Source organism: Amphibalanus amphitrite, unplaced genomic scaffold (assembly GCF_019059575.1).
Source record: "Amphibalanus amphitrite isolate SeventyFive unplaced genomic scaffold, NRLGWU_Aamphi_draft 000036F_arrow, whole genome shotgun sequence".
NCBI classification, from domain to species: Eukaryota; Metazoa; Arthropoda; class Thecostraca; order Balanomorpha; family Balanidae; genus Amphibalanus; species Amphibalanus amphitrite.
Genome location: NW_024881532.1, coordinates 333046 through 344964, shown reverse-complemented (window position 1 = coordinate 344964; position 11919 = coordinate 333046). Strand labels below are relative to the sequence as shown.

The 11919-nt window shown below is 49.1% G+C and overlaps 1 protein-coding gene across 2 annotated transcripts; it reads left to right on the top strand.

The window, feature by feature from the left end:
- Nucleotides 1–242: 242 nt before the first annotated feature.
- Nucleotides 243–11895, top strand: LOC122371622 (homeotic protein female sterile-like). Of its 2 annotated transcripts, XM_043348066.1 has the most exons (12): nucleotides 285–723; nucleotides 4375–4435; nucleotides 5053–5591; nucleotides 5682–5793; nucleotides 6242–6451; nucleotides 6955–7218; nucleotides 7692–7939; nucleotides 8227–8347; nucleotides 8783–9182; nucleotides 9611–9781; nucleotides 9941–10063; nucleotides 10695–11895. In XM_043348066.1, exons 1-12 carry the CDS (start codon nucleotides 710–712, stop codon nucleotides 10829–10831), a joined length of 2400 nt encoding a protein of 799 aa, XP_043204001.1. In that variant the 5' UTR covers nucleotides 285–709; the 3' UTR covers nucleotides 10832–11895. The 2 variants fall into 2 exon arrangements, with proteins under 2 accessions (XP_043203994.1, XP_043204001.1); XM_043348059.1 differs by having other exon boundaries at nucleotides 243–723; nucleotides 5053–5793.
- The last annotated feature ends 24 nt before the right edge of the window (nucleotides 11896–11919 follow it).

Sequence of the window (11919 nt, the reverse complement as noted above, 5' to 3'; positions counted from 1 at the left end):
TGATGATGATTTGCGACCTTGAAAAGCCTTTCAGCAGCAAACGACGTCTATTTTAAATAAAGTTTCGTCATTCTAAGTTAAATCGATTTTTTTAAAATCTAAAATCAAAAACAAAATGAACTACATAATTTCATCAATTAAAATAGTACACTAAAAAAATCATTGCAAATCCTGTGATAAGAAATAATTTTACGTCATATTGAATGCTAGTTTGTTTGAAAATGCGCATGCGCAGGACACTCGCTGAGAAGTGCAACAGCTGTTGGTGGTGGGCGTCGGATTGACTGGCGAATAAATGGATGAATTTTCGCTAAAAAGTGACCCTTGTAGTGGTTTTCTGGGTAATATGATTGAAAATTGATGCAATGTGACTGAGATCGACAGGTGAACGCCATCAGAGACGTCGCAAACCACCAAGAAAATGCAATGTGAAGGTCACGTGATAGCTGTCGACCAATCAAAAAGCAGTATTCCTACATTCTGCTTCATTTTGCGAGAGACGCTGAAACGGGGAGCTTGGCGGCCATTGCTCCCAGCGGCGGTTACGGCGTGGAAAAGGGAGTCGTTCATTTTGATTATGTAATAGCCGCGATACGCTTAATTGCTGAATGACACAAGTCTTTCTATTAGGATTTCGTCAAAATAAATGAGTTTTGTGTTGTGTGTCCGCGTCATACGAATCAGGATTCCTGAGTGACGAGGCCGCGGCATGGCCACGGAAAAGTGAGTTAGCGTGATGAAATGCGTGCGGTTAGCCGTGTAGAGGGCCTCACCAAGCCATTGATTTTATTATGATGTGTTGTTTTAAATTTCAGAGCTCATATTATTTAGTTGTGTATTTTGCTACAGTGAGGCCTCGGCCTAAAATTGATGCTTGTACCTACATGTTGTGCATTCCGTTATGCCATTTTAATTTTTTGTTTCGCATGGCGTTTCTAAATTATTATGTCAAAGTATAAATTGATTTTATTTGCATTAATGTGCATTTTTACAATGATTTTGATAATTGAGCACACATGAGAAATGACATCAGATGAACATAATAATGAACAATAATTTTATGTAGTTAGGTACAAATGTACCTAACTACCTAGGTGTACCTAGGTGTGGCCATATTAGTAAGAGACTGCTGGAAGATTGAAGATTGCAAAGATTTAAATGATGAAGGTATTGAAGACTGTGTATGGTGCAAAATAAGAATCTCCAGACATGCCTGTCTGTTGGTCGGTGTGTGTTACAGAACTCCAAGTAATACTCCAGAAGAGAACAAGATATTGAATGATATGCTGAAGAGACTACCAACTGTAGATGCCAGGTATGTTTTGATCATGGGAGACTTCAATTTCAGACAGATAGATTGGGAAAATGAAACAGTCAATGGAAGTGAGGAATCAGAAGAAGCAAAGTTTCTTGATGCAATACAGGAGCTCTACCTATATCAGCATGTGCGCGAACCCACTCGTTTCAGAGATGGCCAAGAACCTTCCAGGCTTGACTTGGTGTTTACAAATGAGCAAGGCATGATTGAAGAGATCAGTGTTGGGGTCCCATTAGGGAAAAGTGATCACGCTGTTCTCTCATGGATCCTCTACTTGGGAGACCGACCAGACAGAATGGCAATGAAAGATAAGGCAAACAGTCTGAACTTTGAACGAGCTAATTTCTCAGGGATAAGAGAAGCACTAGGAACTGTTGATTGGAATGTTCTAAATGATTTTTCAGTTGAAGAAACTTGGCAGTACATAAAAGGCAAGATAAATAACTGTTTTGAAACCCTAGTTCCAAAACACAGGAAAGGACCATGCAAGAAGGCTGCACCCTGGTGGAACAGGGAACTGACCAGGGCAGTGAAGTTCAAACATGAATTCTGGAAAAAATATGCTGCAACCAAATCAAGTGAAGACTATAAAGCATACACTGTGCAGCGTAATGCAGCTACAAGCAAAATCAGGGAGCGGAGACATGAATATGAAGCGGGATTAGCCAAAAGCGTCAAACAAAATCCAAAGAAATTGTACAAGTATGTCAGGGCCCAGCAGAAAGTTAAACCAGCTGTACACGCAGTTGAAGATGGAGCAAGATTGACCTCAAGTGACAAAGAAACTGCTGCTGCCCTGCAGGTCTTCTTCAAATCTGTCTTTGTAGAAGAGGGTGATGCTCCCTTACCAGGATTTGAAGATCGATTGCAACCAGAGGAAGCCATCACAGACATAGAAATAACACCTGAATCAATCAAAAATGAGCTTGTCAACCTATGCGAACCAAAAGCACCTGGTCCTGACGGCATTCCCAACATTGTATTGAAGAGGTGTGCAGAACAGCTGACTCAGCCTCTCCACCAACTGTTCAACAAGTCACTGCAAGAGGGTCAAGTACCTCAGGATTGGAAGGATGCAAATATTGTCCCGATATACAAGAAGGGTAACAGAAATAAACCAGGAAACTACAGACCTGTAAGCTTGACCAGCCAAGTTGGGAAAGTGTTGGAAAGGTTAATTAAAAGGAGTGTAACAACTCACCTCGAGAGAAATGACCTCTTGAGCGAGCACCAGCATGGATTTGTATCCAGGAGGTCTTGTCAATCCAACCTACTCGAGGCTCTAGAGCACTGGACGAAAGCTATCGATGATGGACGAGGAGTTGACATACTTTACCTAGACTTCCAAAAGGCTTTTGACAGTGTGCCACACAAGAGACTTATGAAAAAGCTTTCTGGGTATGGCATCAAAGGAAATGTACTGTCTTGGATATGTGACTTTTTAACAAACAGAAGACAACGAGTGGTGATAGGGTCAGACCACTCTGAATGGTGCTCGGTCACCAGTGGGGTCCCCCAAGGATCGGTGTTGGGACCTGTCTTATTCATTATGTTTGTAAATGAGCTCCCAGACCTTGTGCGCAGCAACATGAAAATGTTTGCGGACGACGCCAAGATATATAGACCTATTCAAGTACAACAAGATGCTGAGATACTTCAACAGGACATATTATCCTTGCAGAAGTGGTCCGAAGAATGGCTTTTGAAATTTAACGAATCAAAATGTAAAGTAATGCATTGTGGCTCAAGCAATCCAAATGTTGACTACTTCATGTCTGACGGCACAAACAGTAAAAAGCTGCAAGAAAGTACCTTGGAGAAGGACTTAGGAGTTCACGTGTCAAGTAACTTAAAACCGGCAATACACTGTCAGAAAGCTGCTGCTAAAGGCCGGTCAGCCCTCCGAATGCTAAAACAAGCGTTCGACAGACTCGATCTCGTCAACTTCAAGCCTCTGTTCACCACCTATGTCCGTCCACATCTTGAATATTGTATGCAGGCTGTCGGTCCATACACTGCAAAGGATATCAGGCTGCTGGAACAAGTACAGAGGAGGGCGACAAAGCTTGTCAGACCTATAAGGAACCTACCCTACCCAGAACGCCTCCACAAACTTGGACTTCTTAGCGTGGAAGACAGATTGCGTCGAGGCGACCTCATCGAAACGTACAAGCTCCTAACAGGGAAGGTTAAGGTGGATAGTGAGCAGTTCTTCGAAGTCGACCATGAAGACCGCACTAGAGGACACCATCTGAAACTGAAGAAAGGCAGATCAAGCCATCTGTACAGGCTGAAGTTCTTTTCAAACAGATTAGTAAACGACTGGAACAAATTGCCAAGAGATGTGGTGGAGGCTCCATCTACAAATACGTTTAAAAACAGGCTAGACCACAGGGCTGCCGAACCTGCCTCCTCGCACCACAATTGACCTCATTCCTAGTCCGGCTCGATGTGAGCACTGAATAGACCTAGTCTACTACAGCTCACTACAACTTCAACTTCAACTTCAACTTCAACTACCGAATTATGTATGTTGTGTTAAGTTTGAGAAGTTCTAAGGTTTGGGTACCTTACTGGAAGATAACCATTATATTGTTATCTTAGGCAATTGGTGAGGCCCCCTGAATTTCAATGAGTTTGCTGGTAAAATATGTATTTATTATCTGGCTGATTGTCTAGTAAATTACCAAAAGTGCATGATATTTGATGTGTGTATTCTATTAAATTTTAGTAATATCACTGGTATATTGCATATCTGTCTTTTAAACACTCCAGCAGTATTGATTCATATTAAGGTATGTGTGATGCAATTTGCCAGGATTGATTGATCCCCAAGTATTCTAGTGGCTAGCTGATGCTATTGAAACAGATGAAATTTATGTTAAGCATGATTTTTTTTTAATATCGTCCTCCATTATTCAGATGTTCTAGCTCTTACTACTTGTACTAAAACTGTTTTTTGTTGTTGTTGTTCCTGTTGTTGTTGTAAATCTCACAATATGGATGTGGTGTTTGTCCAGTTACCAGTATCTCACAGAGCGTGCCCTCTGTTTCAGTGCCACTGATACCAAGCCCCCAGAGGGCAATGGGACAACATCAACTGTGGCAAACTCAGAGGTAAGGAAATGGGTGCTCACTGCTCATATAATCTAGCTTACCTATGAAATGAGCAATACTCACCTTCAAAAAGAATGTCAAAATAAGATGCTGAAACGGCATAGACCATCGCCATCATCAAAGAACTTAATGTTGTTGTGACCAATTCATTTTCAGGAATTACTGTGGTTAGCAATGGAAAATCATCACAAAATAGGTAGTTACCTGGCAGTATGGATTTTTGTTTTGACTTTTTTTTTTTGCTTTGAAACCTCCAGTAAAGCAGTGTTTACCCTATGAAATTCCTGCTTCTGTTGCACATCAAATTATCCAAGAATGTAGCTCATCACGCATGAGCTGTATGTACAGCTCATGGTACAGCACCCTAGATTTTGCTACCTTCTTGAGTAGGGTAGAAGTGTACAAACCAATCTGCCACTGTTACTTAGCTCACTTTATGGGGGTTTACTTTTTTCTGTTAAATTGAAAGTGTCATAAGTTTCTTTCAGTACCTAGTTGTTTTGTCATTATTATTCAGTTAATTGTTGACTGGTGAAAGGGTCCATCAGAGATCTGGATTAGGACTTCATGGTAGTACATTTCCTTGTAGGTATCATTATTCATGACTGTCTTTACAGAAAACAGACTCCAATAATGCTGCCAAGGTGACCCGAACTGTGACTGCCAAGGACCCTCCACCTGTCAAGATGGATACAACTGATGGCCAGAAGACTGAGGAAGAGAAGCCCTTCACTGGACCAATTCAGCCAGATTTCATGCCACCACCAGACAAGCCCCTGAGGAGTTCAAACCAGCTGCAGTACCTCAACAAAGTGCTGAAGACTTTGTGGAAGCACCAGTATGCCTGGCCATTTCAAGTTCCTGTTGATCCAGGCCAACTCAACCTGCCTGATTATCATAAAATCATCAAAAAGCCTATGGACTTGGGAACAATCAAGAAGCGATTAGAGAATATGTGGTATCAGTATGCTAAGGATTGCATAGAGGACTTTCAAACACTGTTTACAAACTGTTACATGTACAACAAGCCTGGTGAGGATGTGGTGCTTATGGCACAAACTCTAGAGAAGATGTTTTTAACAAAAGTGTCACAGATGCCCCAGGAGGAGGTGTTTCATGATGTGCCCAGTAAAAATGCCAAGGCCAAAAAGGGCCGGCCGGCGGGTGGCGCGGGCGCCGGCCGCGGCCGTCCTCCGGCCAGCGCGGCGGCCACCACCCCCGGGGCGGCGCCGGCGGCCGCGGCCGCGCCGGCCTCCGCCGCGGCGCCGCCAGCAGTGCCCGGCTCCACGGCCGTGCCCACCGTGCCCAGCGCCGTCAAACCGCCCGCCAGCGCCGCGCTCACCAACTCAGTCAAACCGGTGAGTGGTTGGAGCCAGCTGCAGCATATTAATGTCAATGGTTGTGATGGAATAATTGACCCATTTTACCTGTCTGTTTGCTCCATTCTACCATATTCTGATCAGAATTAATGCGTTTCACTTGACTCTCAACTTCTTCTCATCATGCAAATCATTTTCTAATTCTTGGCATAAGTAGAAAAGGTAGAATCACATCAGTTTTGGTCTCTTTTGTCTTGTAGTCTCCTTATTGATGGATCCAAACCAGAATCTCCATATAGCAGCACTTTGAAAAAAATGTTTTGTGAGTTTGTTAGTTATGTCAATCAAACAGCCATTTGTGTTGCCATTATTTGCAGACTATGGAGCCAAGTTACTCCCTTGGTAGTTCATCTGGGACACTTTTTGAGTCCTAGCCCCATTCATTTTCGCTCTCGGCTGCTGCTGACGTCCGTGCGGTGTGTTTCAGGTGACGCCGGCCGGCGCCACCGCCCCCTCAGGTCAGCCGGCCGTACCCGGCGCCACGGCTGCCGCGGCGCCCCTCCGGCAGCCCGTGCCGCCGGCCACCGCCACGCAGCCGCCACCGCCCTCGGCCACCGCCGCCGCCGCCGCCGCCACTGCCATGCCGGATGCCCAGAAGGCCGCACAGCCCGTCCCGCCGCAGACCATGCCGCACAAGGTAGCTACGCCTGTCGCCGGCGAGCGCGCACGTCTGTGGGCCGGGTGGGCTCTGAGTTAGGCGGCGCGGTGCCAGGCTTGTGTGCCGGGGAGGCTGCGGGACTGGTTCCGAATGTAAGTTTTCTGGTGCAACTTATCAGCATAACCAAGCTGAGGTTATGTAAAGGTGACAATGCATTTTAGTTTGCTGTTAAATTTGGGCTCTGAGTCGAGCGTTTCTTCAGCTCTATCTTGTTCAGACTTCAGGTGACTTATTACCATGATAAGTGTTTTTTGTTTGTTATTGGCAACCTTCTAAATGATGATACTTAAGCCCATGCGCGTCATCTGAGTCGGTGTACCTTCCGGCCGGTGTCTGTCTTCGGCCGTGTTCTACGGTCGTCGCCCGGTCCGCCGGCCGGTCGGACCCGGCAGGGATCATAGCGGAGCTTCTGACCACATCCGCCGGTGGACGTCGTCTTACCTTCGGCCATCTAGCGCTGACACTGTGCGTGCCATCGGTAGGTGAAAAAGGGCGTCAAACGGAAGGCAGACACGACGACGCCGGCGATGGCTGGCACGCCCGACCCGCCGTTCGCCCCGACGGAGGCCAAGGTCTCCAAACTGGGCAAACGGCGCGAGTCGGGACGCCAGATCAAGAAGGTGGTGAAGGACCTGCCGGACTCTCAGGCGCGCACCGCCGCCGCGGGGAGGAACCGAGAGAAGATGCAGGAGTCGATGAAGGCCTGCAACGAGATCCTCAAGGAGCTCTTCTCAAAGAAACACTCTGTAAGTGGGCTGTTTTAGGAGTAAAAGTTGTAGTATTTTGTGCTGGCTTATTTTAAGTAAATTGTCTGTATGCGGCGATCCTAAATTGTGGAAGCGCTGACACTTTTTTAGCATCTAACAACTCGATTAATAAGTTTACTTGGTTAGGACGCCTCGATTATCGATTGGTTGGCTAAGTGGGTTATTAATTGAACCTAAATGTCTAGGAAAATGACTATTACATACCTTAATTAACAGTTAGTTCCTGTTATATTATGCCTCATTAGCATGATGATACTTAAGCCCATGCGCGTCATCTGAGTCGGTTTTCTGGCCGGCCGGTGGCTGACGTCGGCCGTGTTCTACGGTCGTCATCCGGTCCGCCGGCCGGTCGGACCCGACAGGGATCATAGCGGAGCTTCTGACCGCTCCTTCCCTACAGCTTCAGAGTCCGTCTCTCGCCCGTCCGTAACACGCGCCGTCTCACCCCTCAGGCATACGCGTGGCCGTTCTACAAGCCTGTGGACGCGGACAGCCTGGGCTTGCAGGACTACCACGATATTATCAAACAGCCCATGGACCTGGGCACGGCCAAGACGAAAATGGACAACCGCGAGTACCGTTCGCCGAGCGAGTTCGCCAGCGACGTGCGGCTCATATTCACCAACTGCTACAAGTACAACCCGCCCGACCACGATGTGGTCGCCATGGCCAGAAAACTGCAGGATGTCTTCGAAATGAAGTGAGCATTCGCCCGCTGGAGCGGTTAATTATGCACTAATTTGAATGCATAGGTAGTTATTTTCAGCCTATCGATCGATGGATAACGGGAGCAAGTTATCAAATGCGACTTTTAAGTTTGGATTACTTTGAAAACTGCATTGTTAACTTGGTTGTATCCAAGTTTCATTTTTATGTTGTTGCTGATGAAACTTTACTGGTGAAAGGTTATTTTCCCAGTTCGATGTTCAGCTTGCGTCATCTCTCCGCCCCGGTGACGTAACGTGCGCTGTGGTTTTGCGCCCTAAGGTTTGCGAAGATTCCCGAGGACGAGGCGTTCCTATCTGACGAGGATCGGTCCAGCTCCGAGTCGGAGTCTGACCACTCTGAGGAGGAGCGGGAACAGAAGCTGCTCGTGCTCCAGAACCAGGTACGGGCCGGAGCCGAACGGAGCTGCGCGGCAGTGAGGGTTTTATCCATGCGTGGTTACGTTGGCCATGACTTTGTGTTGTATTTGATTTAACCATGAGCAAAGACTGTGCTACGCAATGCGAAATTTCGTACGCGGTTCAAAGAACTTCATGCATAGCAATGTTTTATTGTTGCTTGTGATAGATTCTAAGACATTTATTAGCACAAATTTTTACCGGTTGAAATGATGATACTTCAGCCCATGCGCGTCATCTGAGTCGGTGTACCGTCCGGCCGGTGGCTGTCGTCGGCCGTGTTCTACGGTCGTCGCCCGGTCCGCCGGCCGGTCGGACCCGACAGGGATCATAGCGGAGCTTCTGACCATTGTCGCTCTTACACAGACCGGCTGATTGCTCTGGCCTGGTCCTAACCGAGCATGCCCTCTCGCTCTCAGCTGCGGGTCGTCCAGGAGCAGATCAACACCCTCCTCCAGGAGAGCCTCTCCAGGAAAAAGAAGGATAAGGACAAAAAGAAGAAGAGCAAGCGCGACCGCCACCACGGCGACGGTCTATCGGCGCTCAGTCCGCTCGGTAACAGTCTGGCCGGCGGGCCGGGCACCGCCGGCGCTGGCAAGGCGCTCAAGACCAAGCCGATGAAGGCACCGAGCGGCAACAAGCCGGCGGTGGGTCGGCGGCCGCGCGGCGCCGGCAAGGCGGCCAAGGGCGGCCCCGGCAAGAAGAAGGCCGCGGCCGGTCCGGCGCCCGCCTACGACTCTGAGGAGGACGAGGATAACGCCCGACCCATGTCCTACGACGAGAAGCGGCAGCTCAGCCTGGACATCAACAAGCTGCCTGGTGAGTTCGAGATGACGCTTGCAGCTGTTCTGGGAAGAAAACACTTGGGCTGCTTTACTCAGCTCAGACCCAATTTGTTCGTTTGTCTCGTACTGATACACTAGGAGTTATGTCAACCAGTGTACCGAGCTATAATGTTAAAAGATTTCATTCAATAGCCATAATCATGCCCCACTAGTTTGTTGTCTTATCAGGTGATTCATCTGTCTTACAACCATGATGATACTTCAGCCCATGCGCGTCATCTGAGTCGGTGTTCCGTCCGGCCGGTGGCTGACGTCGGCCGTGTTCTACGGTCGTCGCCCGGTCCGCCGGCCGGTCGGACCCGACAGGGATCATAGCGGAGCTTCTGACTGTTCTCGGTCCACCCGTCCGCCAGGCTCCGGGTACGGACTGTTCGTAACGTGGCTCGCTCCATGCATTCCCAGGTGATAAGCTGGGTCGCGTTGTCCACATTATTCAGTCTCGCGAGCCCTCTCTGCGAGATTCCAACCCGGACGAGATCGAGATCGACTTCGAAACGCTGCGACCCTCCACGCTGCGCGAACTCGAGTCCTACGTGGCCAGTTGTCTGCGCAAAAAGCCCAGAAAACAGTTCGGTGAGTATAAATTCAGACGAGCACTTTCCCATCAGCTTCCCGCGTCTTGGCCTGTCTTCTATACCCAGCATACCCAATCCCGTCGTTTGCAGGCGTTGAACAGCTCCCGTTATGATGTAAATATGCGTGGTTGTTGACGCTTGTCTGCCATTCCTTTAGATAAGAAGCAGAGCAGCAAGTCGAAGGACGAGCAGATGATGGAGAAGAAGCAAGAGCTGGAGAAGCGGCTGCAGGACGTCACCGGACAGCTCGGCACCACCTCCAAGAAACCCGTCAAAAAGTGTGAGTAGTCAGCAGCACTGGAGCCGGCGGGCCGGTCAGCGTCTGACTTCTGCTTGCCCTCACTGGGGTGCAAGCTCCCTCTCGTCAGTCCATATACCAAATGAGTGAAGGAATGGTAGTCCATTCTGTGTGTATCAAACCGTGGCTTGACTTGGCATTGGCATTGGCTATTTGGAGTGAAGTTGGTCCCATGTTCTTGAAAACATTATTTTTAGCCATCATTAGGGGTTATGTTGCGGAAGTACTGCGCAGTTAGGTTTACGGCCATTTGGCTCGCCATTTTTTTGTTCTTGCTTTTACGAAATTTAATTGCAATAGGTTGTTTCGTCAATATTTTACTGTATCGCATATAATTTGTGATTTAGTGCCGTTTGCAACCCAGAATACTTAGTTAAAGTAGTCTTCGTTTTCGTGCATTAAGTAACCTAAAACCGTCGACCTTCCCAGTCAACAAAGGTAACCTGCAATTATCATCTTCACTCGATAGTTGCTATGCCTCATTAATTCTTGCTGTTGCATGGAGACAGAGCTGAACAGGCAGAGAAACATCGATGCGTGTTTCGTGGCCACGGTAGAATCTTTTTTATGCATTATTTCCTGAGCTGACTGGGTCTGTCCGTGTGTCTCGCAGCTGACGACTCCAAGGGTGGCGAGGGCGGCGGCACGGCGCGACTGTCGGCCTCCAGCTCTAGCTCCTCCGACTCGGACAGCAGCTCGAGCAGCTCCAGCAGCTCCAGTTCAGACTCCAGCGACTCCGAGGCCGGCTAGCGGCTCGCCGCCGCAGCAGCACGCGCTCTTTTGTACCGGACCAGCCGCCCCGCCAGCGCCCGCCCGTCGCCAGCATGCACGCAGAAATCATGTGTCCAACCTTTGTGGGTCGGCGCGCGGGTGTTTGTTTAACAGTCGCTCAGTGCCGACCCGCAGAACCGTTCAGCAGGTTGTGAATTTTAGGTGGATCTAAGTTTTATGTGACGGTGTGAAGCCATTGAGTGCAGAAATGTTACGGAGGCGCCAGTCGCGCCGTCCGCGGAGCGTAACTGTGGGATCGTCGCGCCAGACGGAGAGTCCACGACGCGCGCGAGAAGAGGCTGGCGGCCCGGGAGCAGGAATCGTTGGGGCTCGGTAGCCCGTCGAGTGATGGCGCGCTGGCGGGGACGGTGAACTTGTGTGGTGTCTCGGGGCGGGTAACGAGGACCGAGGCGCGGCAGCCGCCGCCGCCGCCGGGCAGATCGCTCACTGACGCTTCGGGCGGCCGCCGGTGGACAAACAACACGTCTGATCTCGCCTTAGGACGGGCCGCGCGGGGCTGCGGACCGGAGAGCCGCCCTCGCCGGCCGCGGACCAGCGGCGCGGGACTCGCGGGCGCCCGCGCGGCTCAGCCGTCAGTGTACCGGCGGGGCGCTGTGCGCCTCACAACTGCCCATCGTCCTACGTACACTGGTTTGTCAACATAGGCGTCTATTATTTATCCGATGTGTACAGCGAAAGTTTATAAGTGTTCTCCAGGCCGCGGCGCGTACATCCATTGGCCGGCAGTGATGCGTTTTATATGGTCCCCTCGCCCCTCCCAAGTAGTCATTGATCATTTCGTGTAGACCGCCGTGTTCCCGTCAGTTCTCATTGCTGTCTTCTGAGCGTTGCTTAACTTTTGCGGCTGCTGTTTGAATGTTGCCATATTGTAAGTAGCAATAAGGTCATGCTCGAAAATTCATGTTCATTGTAGCTGCGTGCGGCGTGTGAGCGAGGCAGAATAGATGATCATTTGTCATTCGCGGTTTCCGATATTTCTGCACTCAATGGTTTGCACAGAATACATGCTATGACGTGTAAAACGGTTGGTTTTTATGGACGTAGAA

Excerpts from the sequence above, each read along its gene's own strand:
- LOC122371622 (XM_043348059.1), top strand. Across the intron at positions 4,436-5,052 it reads CAACTGTGGCAAACTCAGAG|AAAACAGACTCCAATAATGC; the intron begins GTAAGGAAATGG and ends CTGTCTTTACAG. Across the intron at positions 5,794-6,241 it reads TCACCAACTCAGTCAAACCG|GTGACGCCGGCCGGCGCCAC; the intron begins GTGAGTGGTTGG and ends GGTGTGTTTCAG.